This window comes from Metarhizium acridum (genome assembly GCF_019434415.1).
Source record: "Metarhizium acridum strain ARSEF 324 chromosome Unknown scaffold_1, whole genome shotgun sequence".
Taxonomy (NCBI): Eukaryota; Fungi; Ascomycota; class Sordariomycetes; order Hypocreales; family Clavicipitaceae; genus Metarhizium; species Metarhizium acridum.
In genome coordinates, this window is record NW_027094015.1 from 1,672,160 (window position 1) to 1,695,526 (window position 23,367).

Sequence of the window (23,367 nt, forward strand, 5' to 3'; positions counted from 1 at the left end):
GGTTCTTTTGCAATATAGAATACAGAATAGTTCTTAAGTTGCCCTCAGTAGCATTTATCGAGCAGTGGGCCATTGCAATCCAAATGGAACCTCCATCTCCATCACCCCCTGCCTAGCTGGACCGATGGTGCAGCCATGGATTGAAAACCCTCGCACGTTGCTACAAACCGCCCATCACGACCAGATTTGCCTTGGTCGGCGCCTCTCGGCTCGCAGCGCCGACGTTCGCTAGACAGTCTTTGCCCAGATGACATTCTAGCTACCCCGTAAGCTGAACGTGACAAGAGCAGTTTGACGGGCTGTAGCTGAACCTTTACGGACTCTCTTGTCTTGTCGTACTTGGTCCAGGACCTACGGCATTGTTGTCCCATGCCTGAGAGTGTTCATTCGACCTTGGTATTTCGCTCGTGCTTGGCGTGATAGACTCGGAGCAAATCAACAGGGGGCCTGGAGCTAAGTGTTGGTGGCCAGCATTATCATGATGCTGAATCGATTCAACAATTTTCTCGTCTTTTCCTTATGCGGGATATGATTTGCACTCTTCTTTTCTTGCTCCTGCCAAAATCACGCCACCTAAAGGACATGAACGGTGCCTGCAGCCTGAGCTTTACTTTTCTGGGCTCGAGCAAAGGGCTATTAGAGGTCCAAGTTAGGTATATAAAACCACCCTTGGCCCTTGTTGCCCCACAAGTTGTCGTCAGATCTAGCCTGGATCTGCCGCACCACTGAAAACCGTGGTACCGTTGGTCAGCGTCGCTCACTCGTCAAAACGAGGATGTCTGTACGTAACTTACAATGTTCCATTATTTCTTGCATATGCATGTCAGACAGCGTTTCCTTGCTTTGGTCCGCAGGCAAGCAAGAAAACAAACAAACAAATAAACAGGCAAGTCCTTCATCCCGATGCGTGCCGCGGGGTTAGAAACAGCCAGCGATGAGGAGAACACTGGTGTGATTGTTCCTTTGCCACTGACCACACGGCGAGGGAGCTCCAGAAGGACTGGGGCTCCGTACAGTTGGGTTTTGCATGGTGACCAGGGTGCATGTTGCGTCTATGGATGGATGAAGCTAGTCTTGGCCACGAGGAGCCGTCTCAGATCCAAGCTAGGCAAGCCAATGCATGCTCTCCAGTCTATCAAATAAGACGCCGCGGATACGAGGAGAGAGGAGACTGGCGTGGCCGCAAGAGCAAGATGGAGGGGAGCAGTTGTTGCTACGACGTCCTCGGACTTGTTACCCGTACTTGCGGAAAAGAAATGTGGTTTATTTTGGCTACGACTCGAGATTGCAAAAAGGGCACTGGGATGAGGAAAGGCTCCGGTTGTGCCTTCCTTGAATGTTTCCTGCTACCGTCGAGTTTGGTTTCGTCCAAATAGCACTAAAGTACTACCTGGGTACCCACGTGCTGCATTCTACATCGACACGTCGACCAGACATATCACAACCTGTTTACAACAGACCTCATTTCCACGAGCAATGTTAGCAGAGGCACAAGCTTGTCCCAGACTTATTGTGAGATTACTTGTTTTTTTGTTCTGTGACCAAAAGCTGATGTCACCACACGCTCGCTTGAGGTGCCTGTGCCATGGCTTGGTGGTTTTTTTTTTTTTTTTTTTTTTTTTTGGTCATCGGTCAAAGCCATTGACACACATTATTGGCCATGTTCCATACTTCACGGAGAGTCGAGCACCAGACAATAATACTCTTAAGATCCGTCCGTGCCACAGCCAGACGTGCGAAATGCGGAGAAAGAAGCCCACAAATTTTCCGAGATATCGGCAATTATCACATCACCACTAAAACAATGTGATCAGCACCTTTTTGGACAACGTAGCGGCGCTATGAACGGTTGAGTTGGTATCCGCGTGCAGCTGATGCGACTTGAGAGCCACCTATTGATACGAGCCGCCGTATGATCAACGGGTGGCTGCAAGGCAGCTTCGTGTTACAGGAAGGCAACGGAAAAGACAGCGGCTGCCTGGCTTCCACAAGTCTTCGTGTGAATAGGAAAACATGTCTCGATCGTGACAGAAGGTTGGGTGGGTGATACGGTAGCTTGGGTAGCACGACTGTTTAATACTGGGTTCGCCGATTAGGCTTTTAAGATGCGAATGCACGGCCCAGCACTTACATACCGGCGCTTTACGAAGGACGACTTGTGGAAGGATAACCTGGCAGAATGGTACCCAGGACGATGATGCTGGACGAGGTGTCTGGGTTAATACTGAGTGTTATTATTTATCATTCTACGCTGAACCGGCCTGTGCCAATCGACACCAGGCTCAGGCTACCAATGTTGTGGCCGTCCTTCACACGTGGGTCGCTGACGGTCGTGTTTTTTTCGGCCATGTGGTTGAAGGTTGTTTCACTATGCAACCCAGCGTGTTTAACGGCAAGACGACTACAAACAGACAATAACACACAGCTCCTCAAAACCATAGCGGATATGACAACCATATACACCATATTGTACCATATGCAGCATATGCAGCAGGCTAGAATGGACCCTTGGGCTGATGCAGACGCGCAACGTCATTGGGAAGTCTTGGGAACGATGCCTCGACGGGCGTAGTACTAACAGCGGAAGCCACATCTCGCCTCTCGCCAAGATGTGGTCGAGAACTACACACGACTTGAAGGTCGGTGGAGTTGCCGTGGATGACTAGGAGGACCGACCTCTTGTGCCACAGCATCTCTGTAACTCCATCCAGATGTGCGATGGAAGAGATGGAAGGGGAGGACAAAGACTACCGCCATACTAAAGCCACCGGCCAACAGACCCCTTTTGTCAATGGATGTCAAAGGCCTGAAAAACATTTCCATTTCCATGTTGCTACGCACTCATTCGGGGCGGCGGACATTGGCGATGCAGGGTGATGCAGCAAATTGTGGTATCCCGTTCCGAGTAATACATGCAGAAATGCCTGCGGCTGAGTTGGGGAGACAGGCATCGTCTATGGAGCCACGGTCGGCTCACCTCTTGACCTTTCATTAAACGATGCAGCACTTCGCACGGGACAGTCATGACCATAAAACTAGGCTCAAAACGTTTAACTGGATTGTAGATGATCTTTGTGTTGGGTCCCTTGCCCCTGCTTTAGGATGCCCCAAAAAACCCATGCCTAGTTTGTATGCGGTGCAAATCAAGTACTAATACGTAAACACTCTCCTTTTTTGCTAGGGAACATTTCAGAGTCTTGAGCGTGCTAATACTGACAAGGCATGCGGTTGTGCCACACAACGAAGGAGTCGGTGCCTGTGACACGGCCACTGCCCTACGGAAGTGAAAGGCGCGAGCGAGAGATTGCGATATCTGACAACTGCAAGATATTATGCAAGTGTTAGTCCCCGTCACCCATCGTTCTGACGCCCGAAGCAGCAAGATGCGGTGCGTTCAGACCTGCAAGACTTGGCCAATTACAAAGGGCCGTCGCTCGGTCGGAACATCACCAGTAACAAAAACATGATCCACTCGTCGCATCTCAGTCTTGACATTACATATGCCCTTGTTCGTATGGGTTCTTGGGATTGGCGATGGTCTAAGACACTCACTCGAAGGGTGGCCAACCAGGCGCGGTGCAGGTAGATAGCTGTAGTTGGGAATGCAGAAGGCGGCCGAAGCCATATATTTAGCGACAAACAATGTCTACTCGCTAGTGTATGGTATGGAGCACAAACAAAATTCCTTGAAGCGGAATTGTTGTTGGTCGCGAGTCTGACAGCTACCTAGGTACCTAGGTAGTTATTGGGCTACAAAAGCAGGGGTGGGTGAGTGAAGCTGCATGTCACAGAGTACGGAGTACACTCATTACATACTTAAGTCTAGTACATACATACATACATACATGGCATACGGAGTATTCGCAACGAAAATGTGACAAAGAGGACATGGCGAGAATGAGCACAAGCCTAAGCCATTCTGCGTGGGGTTATGATAATAGGACAGGACGCTAATTACAGAGTACGCCGTTCTATTTACGCCAAGTCCGCAATATGGAAGATGTTCTGGAAATGATGACACAGGTGACGGAACACGAGAAGTTATCTCAAGTCAACAAAAAAATAAAAATAAAAACAAGCCAAGTAAAAGAGTGAGCGAAAGAAAGTCGCACAATCAGATTGCATGCCTTGGCCAGAGGGTAACACTCGTAGTACCAAGTAATCATTCGTAGCAGTACAATGAGACGCCAGCTAAGAATAACCATGTAAGTGTGCATCTTGCGGGCGCTGGAATGCATCGATTGATGAGACAACAGACACGGACAGCTCCGTACTGGCCGACGCACTTGTAATCTATGTACACCAAAATGTCGGTCTCTGCTATTTCCCTATCAGGTACTCCGTACCAGCTATGTAACCACCTTGGGGACCTGAGCCTGCGGCCATGATGGCTTTCTGGGAGATGATTGCTTGCACAAGTCCGAGGGCCCTGCCCAGTCGCGTCCACGTCCAGTCGAGGCCCAATCCCGTGTGCAGTTTTGATCCGGTGATTGATAACCCCGTACTCGTGTCAGAGTCAGCATGCTTTAACCTGGCCTTGCGGAGAAGAGGCCGACATCAGCATGTTTATAAACAATACAGAAAGGGATGCGACCATGGACGTCTTGAACGGGGTGACGGCTGGGGGCCAACCGTTCACTGGCTGCCGGGAGAGACAGTGATGTGCCACGGTGTTTAGAGAGCAGGCGGGGGGACGTGGCAAGAAGAAGGGGGGGGTGGGGGGGGGTAAGAGTTTGGCGCCAGGGGACAGGATCTACAACATTGAATATCTACTACAATTGACCTTGAAACCACGCAGTACCGACTACTGTGCTAAAGATGCCGATATCCAATTGATGCTGAGATGATACCGGATAGGATGCTTGACGCTGCGTTCCGTACCGAGCAGAGCACGCTATGTTGCAATATGAAGTCAACAGGGCTAACTAGACACTGGAAAAGACTGGCAGTGGCATCATCTGGAACATTCCGACCAGGCTCCAGTCCAGTCCGGGCCGGCGTTTCAACCACTGACAGCTGTCTGGTCTGGTTCGAATTTGTTTGTGTGCCTCCCTGGAGTCGGTGGAGATTTCCTAGACAGGCACGCCGCCTTCAAAACGTTTCACAAGGCGCGTGGTATTGTCCTCGGCGTTCCGTACTCCGTACTACGGACAGCAACAGGACCAGACGGCCGGCGACCAGTTTAGTTTTTACTATTAGCCAGCATTGTTGACAAGACACGCACGTGCTGTTGTTGATGGCGCGTGCCTGTGCTTGTGCCTCTGCCCGTGCATGTCGTGTCTGGTACATGTGTCTGGTGCATGTGCGCTGTTGCTACCCGTTGAACAGGACCACCGTCGACGGTATCGGACCATCCGACTGGAGCAACAATAGGCGGCGGCGGCACTGGGCGATTCATTCATTCCATAATAATAATCGTTGACACCTGGACATGACATCTAGATGCGGGCAGTCAGTGCTGCCTGTGCGGTGCGCTGCAGCAGGTGCAGTGGGCGCAGTGGGCTCAAGTACTGTGTGCAGCGGGTGCGTGTGCAGTGGACGATGGTGCACGCGCCGTGGGTTGGCCCTGGGCACGTCAGTCGACGTCAAGTGCTCCAGTGTCTGGTGTGGATTCCATGCCCTGGCCCGAGCACTGCAAAGTTGAGGCCAGCAGCTAATACAGCGCCGACAGCAGCCCAGCGCCACTATATTAGATGTCAACTGGTGCATGCATACTCGCCCGTGGCCACTTATTCAGGCAACATTGGAGTCAACTGGTACATACCTACCAAGGTAGTAGCTGAGTAGGTCCCCAAGTCTGCTCAAGTGCTGGCACCAGACATCAGCGGGGACGCCTAAATTACAGTGCAGACTGCATGTGCCTACGGGCCAGGCCCCAGTCAGTGATTGAAGTGTCCACCAACAATCAAATCCAAGCACCAGACGCAGCGAGCTGGACGTGACAGCCAAATTAACATGAGTGTGCACTCATTGATGCTGCTGTTGCGGCTGGCCATTCAATGTCGGCCTGCCCTGTGCTTCAAGCCCGTTTGGGTCTGGGCGGTTCGTCTTGCAATCTACTAGTACTGTGTACTTAAGTAGGGAGTAGATGAACTGGTGTTAATGTCCAATGTCTGGCTGCTTCCAAAAGCCACTTGACAGAATACGGAGCTTCAATGTTCGCTTCGCTTCTTGAACATGGTCGTGTTGACAAGCCGGCCACTCTTCTGGCCTGCTGGTCCCTGTCGATGCTTGTCTGGTCCCTTGTCCTTGTTCATCCCTGCGTCGGCGATCCAAGGTCGAACCAAATCTCAGCAATTGACTGGATTACAGCTAACCAGGCCCTCAAGCAAGCCAGCTCCGGATATTCTGGTTCTGGCCAAAGATCCAATCCCATTTGCTCACTTGGGTCCAATCTCCAGACTTGCACCGGGGCTACATTGCATGTTCCTCTCCACTGGACCGTGCCAAAAGCAGTGGCCAGGCCAATTTGCTTTCCTTGACCTTCTGAGCCTAGGCGAACCACGGCCTAATACTGGCGTCGAGGGAAAAAAAAAGAAGAGGTACAATCGTCAACTTTATTTCCTCGCCCTCGATTATTTTTTTTTCTTTTTTTTTCTTTTGGATTTGTTATTGTTTTGGCCGACCTCCAACTAGGCCCATTCGCTCCTTGGAGTAAAAACTATTCCTATTTGATTCTTTTTACCCCATTCCTCCTGCTCGGCGGCCCCTCCGTTCAAACATTGTCAATCGGGCTCTTTCTTTCTCTTCTTTCGTTTCTTGTCCCCCACTGGTCTGCGTCTTTGGAGGCGAGACCAGACGACGAGCTCTCGACAGGCCCATCACTCACCCCGACGAACATTTCGATCCGCGCGCCGAGCCTGTTGCTTGCTTGCTGGTACTGCCACGGACTACTGCTGCCCGTTGCTCTCTTTCCCCACACACGTGAGAGCAAATACACACAGTCCGCAGTTTCAAAGGCCTGTCCGTCTCCGAATTCTCCTGCTCGCATCCCTCCCATCAACTGCCGGGGGCCCAAAACGGTCGAGCGTCTCTTGCTGAGCCGTGGCCCGACGATGCCAGTGCTGTATCGACTCAATTTTTGCCATTCTTGACCTCGACAATTAGAATGCTCGTCCTGCTGCCGAATTAACGCAAGCAGAAGTCTGCACCTCACCATGCAGACGGTTCCCAGTGTACGTCCAGTCCAGAGCTTGTCTGAACATGTTCCCTTTCGAGCCATCGCGCACCCACCACACCTTGGACCCCAAAATCCTCCCTGCCATAGCCATAAACCCACACCACAATCGACGACACACGCACACGCACAAACACAGCCTACTTGACTTTATACCACCTCGCAGCGGCACGCACGCCCACTCAAAGCTCATGTATCACCGGGCCTGGTTCTGCAGCGTTTGGACCCAAAACTCAAAACAGACGGGAACAGCGTCTGGGCCTGCTCCCACTCCCACGCCCTGCCCAGCTTTCCCGTTTCCTCGTCGATTGCGTAAAGTCGTCATTGAATCTTGGATTGCATTGTTTTTCTCTCCCTCTCCCTCTCCCTTCTTTACTTTTTGTCTCACCCTCAGACGCACCACTTTCCACTACCACCCCGGGATTGATTTGCTTAGCTCTAACACATTCTGGTTGCGACTATCTAGCTTGTTGGGACTGGCACTGCCATTGCTGCAGCTGCCAGTGGCCTGGTGTTTGGCCAACCCACTGACCTCGACCTCGACCACCAAGCTGCGACAGCTTCCAGCCGAGGAGCACGAGTTCACAAGAGATCGATATCAATCGACCGAGTATTGCCTGTCAAGTCGCACTTGCCGTCGAGGACCTTGACCCCACCCTCGCGTCGACCAGCTACCAGTTCTGCTGCACCGCGGTCAATTGGCTCCGAGCTTCATGCTGCTGGTACTTCAATTCACCAAACGACGAGACCTCCATTGTCGCGCCGTCAGCGGCCGCAAACCTCCCAAGTTGCTCCGTCAAGTACCTCTAGCAGAAGACAGTCTCTTGTTGTGCTCAGCCAGGGAGATATCTACCCGGGTATCTCCGTCGTGGAGGGCTCGAGGGAGTCCATTTCGTCGTCCGGTTCTTGGTTGAAGCGCCTGTCCTCTATCCGTCCATTGTCACAGCACGGCAGCCCCAGGTCTAGCATACTCGCGGATTCACCATCAGTTTCATTTTCATATGGGTCTGCTGCTCCCATACTTTCCCGATCTGGATCTGTTTCGAAGCCAATGCCCCCAAATAAATTGGTAAAGCGTTCCCCCTCAAGAAACCACACGTCGGAGGAGTTGGCGCAACGCAAGTCAAAAGGCCATTTACCTAGTCTTCGCCGACCGGCCACCAGCCACCAAAGATCTGCGACTCTGCAACAATTCCGGGCAGGGCTTGATGTTGCAGGCTCAAGTGCCGATGCAAAGTATTCCTTTGATGAGCCAATTTGCCCGGAGGAACTGCTTGGAGCATCACCAATTGAAGAATTGGGACAGTCTCCTCGCACCGCCAGGGCTGCAAAAACTTCTGGCTGGGTGTCTTTTTTCCACTCCAAAACGGCCAGTCTTATGACAAAGCCAAGCCCTCACACCCGGCTTGGTGGTAGTGGCGACGGCGGTGACGCAGCGTCGTCCGCAAAGAATTTGCAGCCCCAACGCATTAACCCGGCAAGAAGCATGCTACCTGGTACCGGGGCTCATCTGATTAAGCCCAGAATGGTGTCGGGCTCATCTTCGCAGAGCGACTCGTTTGCATCGTCGCATATAGAGGAGGAACCAAACTACCAACTTGTTAGCCGGAATGGGGATCGTGTCAGCTCCCCGACTACTGGCGAAATGGACTCCGGAATGCCACCGTCAGCACGCCCAAGAAGATCCTTTTCTTCCACATTTTCTCAGACCGCAAACTGGGCCTCGAAAACATCTGGAAGCTTGCGCCGAACTAAACGGGGCGCGAGCCAGGGCAGAGAAGACAACAAGCGGCACGTGTCAGCTCCAGTCAGAAGCCTGCCATCAGCTGTGGGCCGCGTCGATACAATGACCAGCGCCCCGATCGCCCCGGTTCAGCAGGGATTGACACTAGATTCAGCCGCGACTTTTCAACGCCCGGCGCCTAAAAGAAACGCATCCTCCCCACTGCCCCCGCTCTCCAATCTTCCAGGTGTTCATGCAGATTTGTCGCGACGGAGTCCTGTTGGCGGCGTCGCCGGTCATTCAATTCGGCCAAATCAGCCGTCAGGAAGCTCAACAAGCTCTACCAGCGTTGCCATGATGCAGCGGAGGGGCTCTCACTATGAAAGACTATCTGCCCTGGACAGCTCAGACGGCGACACGCGCGACTTAATATCTGGTGATGAGTACGACACTGACTTCAAAAGCGACACCCTTTTTGACTCGTTGCGGACCATAGGCTCTGGCCGGGTCAGAGCTGTGGAGACACCCCTTGAGTCTGTGTATGATGAGTCCCCCCCAAGCACAGGCGGGAACAAGAGATCAAAACGTTTGTCAATCCAGGAGATCCTTGACCGGACTTGGGATGAAGACGGTAAGATTATGGAGGAAGACGAATCAAACCTGACTCCAGTCCACGCGCCACACCGATCTATGGGCAACCATGTTAGACGCGAGCTGCGAGAAGATCCTCGCTTTGGTCTGGACCCGTTGACGAGCAACGAGGTGGCCCGGGAGGCGCGCAACCTTGGCAGGTTTTCGCTTGATGATGACTTTGACGAGGACTGGACCAGAGATGACGATGACGCACCAGTTCATGCTCTGTCACCTCCTTCAAAGGGCAGTTCTCTCAGTTCCGGTGGCATCAATCCCAATGTTCGCCTAGCTTTGGCTAGTATTGGTGGCAGCTTGAGTTCTTCAAAACCACCGCCATCAAGTAACGAACGCTCTCTCGGCAACCTGTTCGACTGGAGCGAGCCACCCTCTCATGACAAGCAGAATCCGGCGTGTCGTTCTCGGCCCAAGACTGCTTACGGTAAACAGGAAATTGACTCTAGAGGAGGTCGATCTGTCGTTCGCAAAGGGCCAATGCCGGCGCACGTCCGGAGCCAAAGTGTACCTGTGGTACACGATCCTGCCGACGTATCAAAACCCACAGGATCGAAGTATGGAACATGGGGACTTGGTTCAAAAACTGTTAGCGAAGATTGGGACGAGGACTTTGAATTTGGTGGCCCCGATGATGGACCAGGCGGCAAAGATACCGAGGATTCTTTTGCGGTCCCTGAATCAATCCGTGCCTCTCAACCTAGCGTCAAGGCTCATTCTGGTCAAATTCGAGAATTATCTCTCCTCGTCAACGACCTTAAGCGACTCTGCCGCCATGGTCGGGAGCTGAATATGCTGAATGGCGAGCAGAAACCACTCTGGAAGGAAGCTGAAGGCATCATTGCCCTGGCTTCCCCAGACGAGGGGTCTGCGAACGACGACGATCAGTCAGAGACTTCGATTTATATGGACGCCTTTGAAGCTGCAAACCCTCCAGGGGATGAAGATCACATTGATGATAACCTCTCATTTGACAGGTTGGATGCGGTTATTGAACGTAATGAACCGGTCATGTCCAAGACGGCTGTCGTTCGTGAACGGCAATCCCCGCGGCGACGATCTGTCTTCTCTCCAGATGATGATATTTTTGGAGCAAACTGGCCCTTGCCGGATGATCGCCCACGATCTAATCGCCCCAGCCGACCCCGAACACCAGAAAACCCACCAGCCAAACTTCAAGACGTGAATGGCGTGGTGAGATCTGTCATAGAGTCTGTTCAACATCGGTCAACCTCGGCAACTGCTGAGCCTGCCGCCCCAGGATCTCGGAAGTGTGGTACTGGCACCAGTAGGATGCATTTCGATACTAACAGCTTGAAAGTATTGGTCAGGAGAGCCGGAGAATTGCGCGATGTCCTGTCCGATCTCATAAGGAGGGCTGATCAGTTGACACAAAGTCCAGCTCGAACTCCACGACATGAGAGATGCTTGGATTCGAGCCCTGCGTTTACAAGAGTTTTTGATGATCCAGGATCCAGCCCGGCCCGACGACCTTTGAAGAGTCGTGGTAATAGCACTACCATTGTTGAGCGGCCTTCATCTGAAAACTCGCCACCATCAAACATTGGACGCCGAGTTCCCTTAATGACGGTGAATTAGCAGCAATCAAAGAATCTCAGCACCTCCAACTGTACTCCTTTTACCACCACCACTATACACCTCGTTATTCACAGCCGAGGTTTTGTACAAAAAAAACGCGGAAAATACTTGTTTGTGAATTATTTTGTTTGCATAGCGACGGTTCTTGTCCTGAAGTTTCTTTTCTTTTTTTACCAACTATAAACGACACTGGCTGACTCGGACTTCGAGAGGGTGGACAGTATAATATGGCTCAAACGAGTCGGGGTCAGCCTCGTCATCTGTCATCGCTGGATATACCCGTCATCGGGCTGCCACTGTCGATGGCTGAACCGGTTCTTGGTGGGAGGTGTCGTGGCGCTTTCTATTTTGTATGCTCTTTTTTATGTATAATGTAACCCACGCGCCTACTTGTCGTATAATGAACGCGAGAGCCGGAAACAACCTCCCGAGGATGGATATGAGAGGAAGCGACTGAAGCAGGAAGTCAGGGAAATGGAGACGATGCTTCTATCTGATGTGTTCATTGCTCGAGATGCAAAACGTCACTGCCAATGATTATGCAGAGAAACGACTGAGGACTTGGGGACAACACAAAACATACACATACCATGGCCCGCAAATAGAGAGCAATACGCAAGGTACATTTGGAAGGAAATTGGACGAAGCAATGGAGCCAATTTGGGATACAGGAATGACGGTAGGGCATTACTCCCGAACCGTTGAAGAAGAAGCATGTCTTGTTTTATAGCATCGGCGCATTGTTGACGCTTTTGTCATTTTTTTAGTCTACAGTTGATGAATTGCATGGATAGAGCCTAGGGGCTATGATACATATGATTAGTTCTTATCGTTGATGGATGCTGTGTGGGTGCTTTCTGAAGCCATGCCCCTTTCTACCGAGTATACATACGTGATTAATAGTGTGCCGCCAGGTAGAACTAATATGAAACATGTCCGGTGTTGGAAGTATTAATAATGGTCGACTGCGTATTAACAAACTGCACACTTGGATGTGTAATTCTGATTTCATTCAGTTGCAGATTTCTAACGCCTAAATTTACAACTGGGTATCTCAACCACGTCCTGATGGCTCCCAATTCTTTCAATTGCTCCCCACATTAACTGAACAATGCTTCTCATTCGTACTGGCCTGTCGCTGAATCAAGTCTGGGTTCTTGTTTACTAGGGTGTGGATGTAACCCTCGGCAGCGGGGTGGTAGTCGTCCCCGTTTGATGTGTCAAGGATGTAAACGTTGAAGACGGGGTGGTGTCTTGCAGGGTCGAAGCCGCCTATTTGGGTTTCCCGGCGGGAGCTGAGAGGATTTGGTTGTTTTTCTGGCGCCGATATTTCTTCTCCTGCATTTGCCTCTGTGACGGCAGGTTGGGTCTCCTCGTTTGTTGACTGCAGTGCTTCTTGTTCTGGCTGCGGAGCAGATGCAGTTGATGGTTGAGCAGCTCCTTGTGGGGGTTCGTGCAGAGCTGCGGCCCAGTTAGGTACCGATCTTGCAGTCTCGTTCCGGGGCCGGGTAGCAGGATCCGTTCCCTTGAGAGAAGCCACCCAGTCTGCGTTTGTGACGGGATGCGGCTTCGGTTGCACGGAGGCCTGGCCGGTGAGGAAGCTGGCGACGGTGGATTCACCGGTCACGTTGGAATAGACTGAGGATGTATCCGAAAGGGGCGATTCGCTGCCCGACTCGGAAGACAGCTGGCCGGGCGGAGTGCTGGGCCGGACGGAAGAGAGCGTGACCCAGTCCTGAGCAAAGGTTTGTGGCGTAGCCGGTGCCCAGAGAGTGTGTGACTCAAGCTTTTGGAGAGACCGACGGCTTGATCGCGGCGTGGGACGAGTTTCCAGCGCTGCGGGGGGCTTTGAACTTCTACGATATTTCTTGTCGTGTTGGTGCCCGCCTTGTTGGACTTTGAACAGGCCTTGGTGCTCCTCATCCAGGGGAAGTGTGGAAATGGGGACCCATAGATCGTTACCCAGAGGGCTGGATATTACGATATCGTCTTGTGGTCCAATGATAATACCTGCATCATAGGTGGGCTGCTCCTTGATGGAAATGGCATCCTCTTCCGACTCTGGGCTGTTGATGGGCGTTTCGATTGACGGTGTCATGTCATCGGCAGCAATCTGTCGGCCTGTTGTAGTTGTGGCCGTCGGTGAAGTGTCCCCTTCATTGGTACCATCAGAAGGCGATGTCGGCGTGGTTCCTTCCAATCCGGGCTTTTTGTTTGTTTGCTCTCCTTGAGGTCTTCTTTGTGTCCACAGAGATTGGCTCTCGATGTTCAAGTGTCCGCCTTTTCGGGGCCTTGGACGCCAAACCTCCCACGCGAGGTCATTATATTGATCCCAATGCTCTGGCTCTGGCTGTGGCAGACCAAATACACTCTCGTCTAGGGTGGACTTTGGTATTGACCATAGAAATTCTGGCTCAGGGGTAGCTGGGTGGGATATCTCTTTGATTTCAACGGTGGCATCTACCATGGGCCGCGACTTGGATTCGCCGGACCACAAATATGCAATAGGAGGTGAGCCAGTATTGATCGCTGGCTGACTCCAGAGTGAGCTGCTGGTGATATTTGGAGCCTTAGTCTGCCTGAGAGGAGCGCGCGCGGTGGGTTTATAGCTTTCAACATAGGTATCCCATACCTTACCATCCTGGAAAAGTCCCTGGTTTACTGCACTATGAGGCATTTGGACGTTGTTGACCCATAGAGTCATTTCTGGTGGTGGGAGAGTTGGTGACGAAGATTCCCGACGCAACAGTGGCACGGGGGATGGCTCGCTCTCAGTGTGGTCTGGCTCCTCTTCCTCTGCAACTTGCCGTGCCGGCGGCACGAAAGATGGTCTAATGGGGTCTGTAGGTCCCTGGGTTGTCAACGATCCAGGAAGAATATTGCCATTGTTGGGAAACAAGCTCTCCCTGGAAGGAACTCTATCAGATTTTAGTAAGCTGGCAATCTCCCAAAGTGTTGTTTCATCAAAGGAATCGTCGTCATCGTCGTCAAAACTATCGTTATCTGAATCCTCGGAAATGTTTTCGACGGCCTCTTCCTCGTCGTGGTGCTCAAAGAACGAGGATGGCTGTTGCTGGGATCTCAAAATCTGCATCTGGAGTTCCAGAGACGGGTGAATCGGAGGGAATCCTGCACCCATATTGCCTGACAGCATGAACGCCTGGTTCTGAAATGGTGTATACACTGTAGCTGCGTCGGAAGTTTCCCCCCAGGGGAATCGAAAGATACCCAAGGCGTTGCGATTGTTCTCTAGAGGCTCTGGATTCTCCAAAATGTCTGGAAGTGAAGAAATTCGCCTACTCTTGCGTGGAGGCCTCAGTGTGCGCGGGCGAGTGGCGGATTCTTGGGATGATGGTGTTGATGGTGGTGATTGAAGTGCTGCGCGCCACAGGCTGGGAGATCTGGCCTGCGGTATCAAGCTTTCTGGTGGACTGGCCCAGAGTCCCGATTCTTCCACAGGAGAGGATTCTCTGGGCTTGCGACTTACTGGCCTAGGGCCAGGAGATCGCGATCTAATTGACTGAATTGCAGAGTCAGAGGCGGAATTCCACAGGGCAACCTGTGATTTCGTGATTTCGGGGGTTCGATTAATGTTGTCTAACTTCCACAAAACACCTTTGGCGGGTGCAACCTCCCCTTTTTGGTTTGGCCGTTGCTCACGACTCCCAATTTCGAACCTTGAATATGTTTCGTTATTCGTGGGAGATGATGGCGCAACTGGCGAGGTGTTCCTGGTAGAGATGGAGACTCCTTCTCGGACAGCCCGCTCCGAAATCTCGGATGTATTATCTGTGGTAGTCACCTGGAACCTATCAGGCACCCTCCTGGGACGACTCATCTGCACTTGATCGGCTGTGCAAAGGACAGATGATCGCGGCCGCCCCGTGTCCGTTTCCCGTACTGATAGATAGGGACTATTATTCTTTGGAGAACTCTCGGCCACATTTATCGCCGGTAATTGCATGTTTTGTGATGGTGAAGGGCTTGCTGCATGGGGAAACGGAGAACCTGGATTTGAGCCAATTGTTAAGACCGACACTCTAGTTAGATCATCCCGCATCTTCCGCCATCGGTTTTCTTCCATTCCCATCTCCATCTCTATGTCTCTGAGGAGAGACATTCTCTGTTTTTCACGTTCAGCATCATCATCATCCACGTTGGAGTCTTTGAATTTCTTCAGCTGCTCTTGAATTTTGTCAATGGCCTGCTTGGGAGTTTCGAGCGGTGGAGGCTGAGGAGGCGATCCTTTCATACGTTTGAAAATCCTGTGAAGTTCAAGCGGAGGTGGTTTAGGGAAACGGCGAGATTGCATAGATTCTCGGCTAGAGAACGTAGGCGGATTTTCACCCACACGACAGTGCCATGAGCCTTTCTTGCCTTCGGTGCCGCCATATATACTATTTTGCGGCGACGTAGTAGATGCCGCATTGGCTGAATAATATGTGTTTCGGTCAAGCATGAAGGTAACCATTTCTCTACCGTCGTCCTCATCATTTGGTAGCGTACTATCAGCATAGCTAACTCTAGCAGGCATTCCAAGAGCAACAGGATCAGCGTCCAGAGACTTGGAAACATAGCCAGCTGCCAGATCTTGTGGTTTGATATACTGCTTCGCATACGACGGTGTAGTTGACTGGGCTCCTGGTTGGTCTACCACGATTGAAGCAGGAGTGGCTGATTCCTGAGCATCATTTACCGGAAGGACAGGAGATGACCTTCGTCTCAATCCTTCTTGCAACGATCGAAGAAGTTTGAAAGCTGGGGATTGAAGATATGCAGACGGCGGCTCTTCTGGGCTCATAGTTGTGGCTATGCTGAACTTGGACATGTATCTGGTCGTGTCTTCCTTGCGTTTCCCGGATGGAGACGGCTCGACATATTCTGTAGGCGTCACATTGGCAACGGTGTTCTTATCGTTAACGTTTTTCTCTGACCTAGGTCGGTCATGAGAGGCCTGGGTTCGTAATGTAGTCGATGGTAGAGCGATGCCTGTTTGATCCACTGGAGTTATATATTCCTTCACCTCTGGGTTATCTTTTTTGGGTCGAGATATGGACGTCTTGGTCCTCGCTGGTTCCAGAGGTTCACTCTTCGGAGTTGGAGGCGGCGGAGGCAGAGGGGGCGGCTGGCTAGGACTTTCTCCGGCCGTTGCAGTTAAAACTGAGGCTTTCAATCTCGCCTCCACTTCCTTTTTCGGAGGTAGCAGATCACTTGTTGATGCTACACTCGGTGATTCTTTTGCCAAAACCGATGGCGTGATGGGCGACTTTCGAGGAATTGGTCGTGGTCGATGGGCCACTGAATCTCTGCTATCAGAATTGCTCCAATCTGCCTTTGCAGCCAAGTCTGTTGCTATTTCATCAATGATGTCACGAACCCTGCTAGGATCATTGTAGTCGATGCTGTTGACGAACATCACCGTTTGGTCCCGGCTCTTACTGGCAGAGGTTCCTGCAGCCCGAGCTCTGGGATGGCTGGGAAGCCCCGTGGTTTCTCGAAGCTGGACCGGCGTTTTCGACGGTTTCACTTGATCGATTGGTGGAGGCGTTTTAGGCCTCTTCCTCGATGGGCGAATGTTATTTTTAACCGATCCGCTACGAGGAATGCTTGATGATGGCCCACTTCTTCGGTGTTGATTGCTTAAGTTCCTTTCCAACTGGTAGTATGAGCTGGAGTCAAGGTCCCTTGGCGAAAGAGGAGGCACTGGGGGTACAAGAACGTCCATAGGCGTGCTAGGGGAGACAATGGATTCTCTTCGAGAGACGCTTTCGCTTCTTGAGGGAGGAGTCTGCGAAGTGTGCTGCGAAGAGGGGGCAGCAGCAGAGCTCTTGAACTCTTCAGCTTTGGTCTGGTCTAGCATTTCGGCGAGCGGTTTACCTGGGCCTTGCAAGGTAGTTGCACTGGTGGTCTTCTCAGGGAAGGGTCGTAGAGGCGATCGGGGCGGCGGCTTTAAAGGTACCCCTGAACCTGAATTCCGTGAAGTGGGACTTTTACTTCTTGACCTCGAAGCATTCGTGGCTGGAGTAACCGGTGGGAATGTATCTTGAAAGCATTGTGAAATATGTTTCGGTGACCTCTGCCGAACACCACCACTGGGAGTGACAAGGCCCGACAGCACGGCCGAAGATGCCGCTTGTGACGCACGCTCCTCGATAGGCTCCGAAGTCGATGCGCTAGTTTGTCTCGTGGCAGAATCTCCACCAACTTGCCTTCGCTGCAATTCTTTAGTAGCTTGTCTACTATACCTATTCGTGCTGGGCTGCAGAGGTACTGCAGGGTTGACTCTCCGTTCTCTGTCTTGCCTAGCAGCGGTGGCCAAGTCAACAGTTGCAATCCGCCTCAAAGGACTCGCCTCGCTGAGTTTGTCCTCTTGAACTATCGGATAAGATATGACCAGTTTTCCGCCCTTGATGACCGCCTTTTTTGTCGGTTGCACCAAGAGATCCTCCTGCTTTGCTGATAACGATCCGGCCCGTATAGGTGGGAAAAGTTCACCCTTAACTGGCATCCCTCCAACGCCAGCTGCTGCCTGACCTGGACTTGGGCGACTAATAATTGGCAGCTGATTGTTGCCATCTCGTGCACTAGTTGTAACTTCCCGTGAGTATTCCCTTGGTTGTCCGAAGCTGTCGATTGTGGACACCTCCTGATTTCTTAGCTCCCTTTTTGGCGGCGGAGGCACATCCTCGGACAAACCAGGAAATTTGTCGAGAAACGGTGCAGTCTTCTGAGACACTGCCTTCAGTGGTAAAATCACATTTTTGAAGTAGAACGCAATGACACCTGTTCCACATATTAGTAACAAGAGTATTCACGACTGCACAACAAGGTACCATCAAACCTATGACGAGCAGCACTCCAACGGCGGGAAGGGCCGTACGAGTAGCGATACCGAACGAACTGATTCCTAGAATCATAGGAACACTAAGCTAGAAAGCCAAAAGTTAGCTGAAATCACGGGTGCTGAACATGACGGCAATTCGGTTTTGCATACAGGAATCCAAAGTCCCAAGGCCATAATGATCAAAGATATGCCCCTGGATCGAGACCCAAGAGGGCCTTCTGCTCTCATGTCTCGAAAGACTCCGGCCGAAGAAGCTCTTGTCACAAGAGTAAGGACAATGAAGGCATCCGTACACAGAACCGCAACGCCGAGTGGCCAGAGCAGATTCGTGGCCACACATACTGGGTCGAACTGTGGTCGTTGAACACCGACAAAGATGCCACCAATGATGAAGCGAAGAAAGAAGACAGCCTGTGGAAATAAGACACCACAAGTAGCTCGGGCATCGCTTTTCATCGCCCAGAATAAAAATCCTTCGAGTACGATTCGGGCGAGTTGGTCGAATGCGGCAGCAAATGCAACGGCGATTTGACATCCTGACGCGGAAGATTTGTCGATAAAAGTAGCAACGAAGCCATCGACAGCCCATAGAGAAGCGAACAGAAGGAAACCGGCGAGGACCAGCCTCAGACCGCCTCGAAAGAGCGATAAAGCCCCTCCTCTGAGATGAAATAATACCGTCCCTAGAGAGGCACACACGACAGCGCCGCTGAGATGTGAGTTGAGTGTTAGCTTTTCAATTTCAACGCCAGGAACCCAAGCTCAGTTCCCTGGAGGAGGAATGGATTTTTTACTGACAAGCCAAAGGTCGCCACCAAGGCCTGGTCTCTGGCCGAGTTGGACATGACGACGGCCTGGCCAACCAACGGCTTGTTGGACAGACCGTGAGGAGAATCGAAACTGCCCAATCAATGGGCCATGGACGTATAAGCAACCGGTTAAGGTAATCAGAAGACAATATTGAGTCCCGAGGGTTCGGAGGCGGATGTGTTTCCAGTCGAGGCCTAAATCATTACAGCATGGCCATCGTCATCGTACAGATCTCAGCTCGTATCGCACCCATCACAGCAAGGTCTGTGTGAGGGTGGGATGGCAGAGGATGAAAGAAGAGGAGGGGACAGCAGGCATTCCTTCACATGGGACAGATCTAGCAACAGTATCAAGCTCTTTGGGGTTGACAGCCCCAAAACATGCAAACGGGAAGCCAAAACATCCCATTTAGGCTAACACGTCTATTTGGCACACAGGGGTGGAGGCCAGCACGCTCTTGCTAGAAGTGTCACGCATAGTACATCTTGTTGTGCACATGTGCACAGACGAACGCAAGCCTCCAAAAGCGTGTAGGAGTAGCAAATCGACTGTGGTTGGTGCCTCGCGACTTGCCTCAGGAGCAGGAAAACTCTCAAACCAATTCACGTTGGAACAAGGCAGAAAGCGCTCGGAAGGACAGATGGCCCTTGCCATTGGTACCGCGTATCACCATTATTGGAGTCGAAGACAACAAAAGGTGAGGTGAGGATCCGTGCTTTGCGACAAGTGCGTTTTGTATGAAACCTCAAACGTTAGCAAGTCGGAGACTTTTGGGGGGCCAAATGGGGCGTGACCCAGCATTTGATGGCTGCGAGCCCACACCTACTGATGCGACACATGGGAAATGTGGTTGAATCAGTATGTATGGTATAGATGCCAAAAGATGACTCGAGCGGCCTCTACATGACAATGACAGTACTTGAATCGTGGATGCGGTGATTATCACGACAGCATAGAGCGCGGGCGGAGAAGGGCGAAGGTCCCGGCAGAAGTTTCTCCGTGCCGGTTTGACTCGCTCTCGCTCTTTCCATCGTAGGATGGATGACCCCTCGGAAGCATTTTGATCCTTCAGCCTTGCTGGTGAAACTGCGACACCAGATCTCCGGTGAATGTCCTATCACCAAATCATGGGCAGCCAATGTTGCTTATCACGCCAAATATCTGGTTCTCTACTAAAGAAATGGCGCCTCGGCAGTCCATTGGGAACGTAATAACGTCATTCCACATGTTGAAGCCAAGAAGGTGAGGAGTTTCTTCACCTAAATCACAGACAATTTTCACCGTGCGCCAGTTCGGAGAGTCGGGTCCTTCCACAACAATGTGCGTGGCTGTTGCGGGTCACACTGACGGTGTTTCATGAGTTTCGACTTCTGTGTGGCTGAACCCTGCCTTCGGCCTCACCCGACGCGTTGAAGGCACGCTTTTGGCTTCTCTCCCTCGGGCTAGATTCATGACACCACCATTTGAGAGAGTTTGGTCATCAAGGCTGGTCGATGGTTTTTGGGCAGCTGGGACGGCTCGATGACCTCAGCAGGCATTGATGATAGCCCGTTGGGTTGCAGCCGATGTTCACCAGGCCGACTCTCAGTTACCGTGAAAAGTAGGCGTTTATGTTTCACCCGTGCCTACGTAAATCAACCTTGGAGTCAAATGCTAGGAACCCGCTGTTTGGTGGTTGTGCATATGGCAACCACTGCCAACCAGTCTCTCAACCACCGAGCTCCAGGTCATTGACAAAAACGGAGTTGGGCCTCCATGTGGTAGCCCGCGACTGGAGTGCCGCGCCCTTTCGGCTTCATGATAATGGATGCCGTGGTCCTTACCGACGGCGTACGGAGTACTGCATTCGTGAATCGGATAACCTCTAGCAACAGGTAACTCCGTTCACCCCAAGAGGTTAGCGCACCTATGCCTCCGCCTTTACGCATAATATACACCCATGCAGTCTGAGCCTTATCGATGAATACATCAACATCCAGAGCAACGCAGAATGAGAACGGCCTACTGGTCAATTGCTCTCCAGGAGGCGAAAGACGAGTGGCTGCTCCCCCGCACCCGCAGGATCAGGCACTCCCAGATCTGCTATAGTACGCCTAAGCGGCATCCATCCGCAGAACGTGGCCAAGTTCCACAAACATGCTTCGTAGCTGCAGCCGTCGTCCGCAGGTCGCCGTGATGAGCCAACGTACTCGAAGCTCAAGCCTGCTGGAACCCCGCTGTCGTCATCGCCTCGTCGAATCACCGCGTTGCGGTTGCAAAGCGCCCTCCGCACTACAAGCAAGCAAGGGACAAGTCGCCAAGCAGGCAAATCAGCTTACGGCGCTGACACATAGTAAAACGGCATGTAGAAACCATTTGACTCTGGCGCTGTGGGAAGTTGTGAGCAAAGCATTTGACGTAGCGGCTGATGTAGCTTGAGGTAACCTCGGAATTGTCACCGCAACCTCCAAAGGACCAACTTGGCGGGTAGACGTGAGTCAAAACTGACGGACAACGTAATATATAAGGAAGTATATCGTGTAGTTTTTAGCGAGGTAGCCCATCTATCATTTTCTGGCAATTCCGCCTCGGAATATACTCGAACTTCACCAAGAACATACAACATACTCATCCCTCTCAATCATCATGGGCCGCTACGAACTGGAGTATCCCAAGGACGCAACAAATCTCGTCAAGAGAAAGGGCGAGCGAGGTAACGATGACACTTAAACTCAACGAGTCTACTTAATCACTTATATTCAGCGGGCTAACTCAGCATCCTAGGAATCTATGCTCTCGAAAAGATCCACTCTCTCATCAACTCTAGCCAACTCATCCATGTCTCATTCAACGTCCCCAATTCTCCTTTCCCTGTCACCCTCCCCATGATCGGCCAGATGGGCTCTTTTGACCGGCCGTCCGCCGATCTAGGTGACCCTCTAGATCTCTACATCCATGGCTACGTCTCCTCGCGCCTCTTCAACCTTGGCCGCAGTGCTGGCGAAGAAGGCATGCCCGTCTCTTGCGCTGTCTCCCACGTCGACGGTCTGATTCTCGCTCTCACCGCTTTCAACCATAGCTACAACTACCGCTCAGCTCTACTCTTCGGCCACGCTACTCTTGTCGAGGATCAGGAGGAGAAGCTGTACGCCATGGAGCTCATCACCAATTCTGTCGTGCCGGATCGCTGGAAGAACAGCCGCTTGCCGCCTACGAATGCCGAAATGCAGAGTACGAGCATTCTCAAAGTGAAGATTGCTTCGGGAAGTGCCAAGTACCGCGATGGTGGCGTCTCGGACGACAAGCATGATTTGGAGAACGAGGATGCGTTGGACACAGTGTGGACAGGTGTAGTGCCGATTTATTCGACCATGGGCGAACCGATTCCTGGCCCCTACAACCGGGTGGGCTTGCCAGCGTACGCGAAGGGATTTTTTGAAGAATTTAGCGCGCGAAATAAGAAGCAGAGCTTGGACGCGGCGAATAAAAGGACCGAGTAGGTGCTTGTATCGAGACTAAATAATACCTGCATTTGCCTTTTCGACTGCTCCGGTTGACTTGTACATGGCATTGAAGCATCAAGTAAACTTGACGTCGCAAGGTTAACTATCATTGGGCCGCAAAAAGGAGCTTTTCGTGATTAAGGCTATTTGTTGGTCTATACTGGTACTGATACAGATTTACAAAGACGTCTGCGGCACAATCACGCCACGCAGATTACATACATGACAACTCGACACTCCCGATTCTACTCGATAGCCAAGTTTCCCACCGAAGCGCAACAGCCTAATAATTCCCCGAAAACTCACAAACAACATCCCCCCCAACACTGCACCTCGTACTCTTCCTCCCGGCCTTCTCGATATCGTAAACCTTGGCCGCTGCCGCGCCTCTCCTCCCCTCACCACTATGCCACTCAACCGCCTCAAAACTGACGACCCCAAAGTCAATGAGGCCTTTTTTCGGTAAAAGTTCCACGATCCAATTGGCGTCCCTCAAGCAAAGCTGCTGCTGGTTCTTCATCTCGCCACGCGCCTCCTCCCCCGTGGTCAAGTTCTCCAGAGTAGCAACTCCCGACGTGGCGCTCGTGGCATTGACGCTCATGCGGATCCTGTCACCCGGCTATGCGGACAGCGGCTGCGCGTACAACTTTGCGTCGGCCGGATACCATTCGTACCAGGGGTACACCGTGTCGTTGAGGTAGTCGACGCCCGTCTGGAGAATGGCACTGCGGCACGTTGCGCCGTCAATGCCCACCCAGAAGGAGGCGCCAAGGTTAGGGTCTCGCTTGTATTTGGGCAGCGTGACGGTCCCGGTGACGAAGGATATGGAGGAGGAGCGCGTGGTGTGGACGGCACCGGCCCAGTTGCTGGATGATTTTTGGCGCGTGATGAGGTGAGATTGGGCGGCTGGAACGGCAAACGCAGCCGCCGCGAGGTGTAGGAGTCGAAGCTTCATCTTGGTTTTTTTTTTTTTTCCCTTGATTACTTGGCATTTTGGTAGAGACTGTACTCTGGCCCTGGACTCGCTTTATATGTATTGCCCCTATTTATTACCCATGATGAACATCATCTCACATCATGCCCCCCG

At 51.9% G+C, this 23,367-nt stretch overlaps 5 protein-coding genes across 5 annotated transcripts; 2 read left to right on the forward strand and 3 right to left on the reverse strand.

Annotated features, from left to right (window-relative positions):
• Window positions 1-6,518: 6,518 nt before the first annotated feature.
• Window positions 6,519-12,077, forward strand: J3458_000464 (uncharacterized protein). Its single transcript, XM_007810873.2, has 2 exons — window positions 6,519-7,175; window positions 7,644-12,077. Exons 1-2 carry the CDS (start codon window positions 7,158-7,160, stop codon window positions 11,142-11,144), a joined length of 3,519 nt encoding a protein of 1,172 aa, XP_007809064.2. The 5' UTR covers window positions 6,519-7,157; the 3' UTR covers window positions 11,145-12,077.
• A 61-nt stretch (window positions 12,078-12,138) lies between these two features.
• Window positions 12,139-18,833, reverse strand: J3458_000465 (uncharacterized protein; the record flags this gene model as incomplete). Its single annotated transcript, XM_007810872.2, has 4 exons — window positions 12,139-17,927; window positions 17,986-18,073; window positions 18,139-18,697; window positions 18,787-18,833. The coding sequence occupies 4 exons, from the start codon at window positions 18,831-18,833 to the stop codon at window positions 12,229-12,231; spliced, it is 6,393 nt and encodes a 2,130-aa protein (XP_007809063.2). The 3' UTR covers window positions 12,139-12,228.
• Window positions 18,834-21,423: 2,590 nt separating this feature from the next.
• Window positions 21,424-22,277, forward strand: J3458_000466 (uncharacterized protein; the record flags this gene model as incomplete). The annotated part of the gene is made up of 2 exons (XM_007810871.1): window positions 21,424-21,490; window positions 21,562-22,277. 2 exons carry the CDS (start codon window positions 21,424-21,426, stop codon window positions 22,275-22,277), a joined length of 783 nt encoding a protein of 260 aa, XP_007809062.1.
• Window positions 22,278-22,563: 286 nt separating this feature from the next.
• J3458_000467 (uncharacterized protein) lies at window positions 22,564-22,881 on the reverse strand (the record flags this gene model as incomplete). Its single annotated transcript, XM_066116150.1, has 1 exon — window positions 22,564-22,881. One exon carries the CDS (start codon window positions 22,879-22,881, stop codon window positions 22,564-22,566), a length of 318 nt encoding a protein of 105 aa, XP_065978032.1.
• An 18-nt stretch (window positions 22,882-22,899) lies between these two features.
• On the reverse strand, window positions 22,900-23,235 carry J3458_000468 (uncharacterized protein; the record flags this gene model as incomplete). The annotated part of the gene is made up of 1 exon (XM_007810870.2): window positions 22,900-23,235. One exon carries the CDS (start codon window positions 23,233-23,235, stop codon window positions 22,900-22,902), a length of 336 nt encoding a protein of 111 aa, XP_007809061.2.
• Window positions 23,236-23,367: the final 132 nt, after the last annotated feature.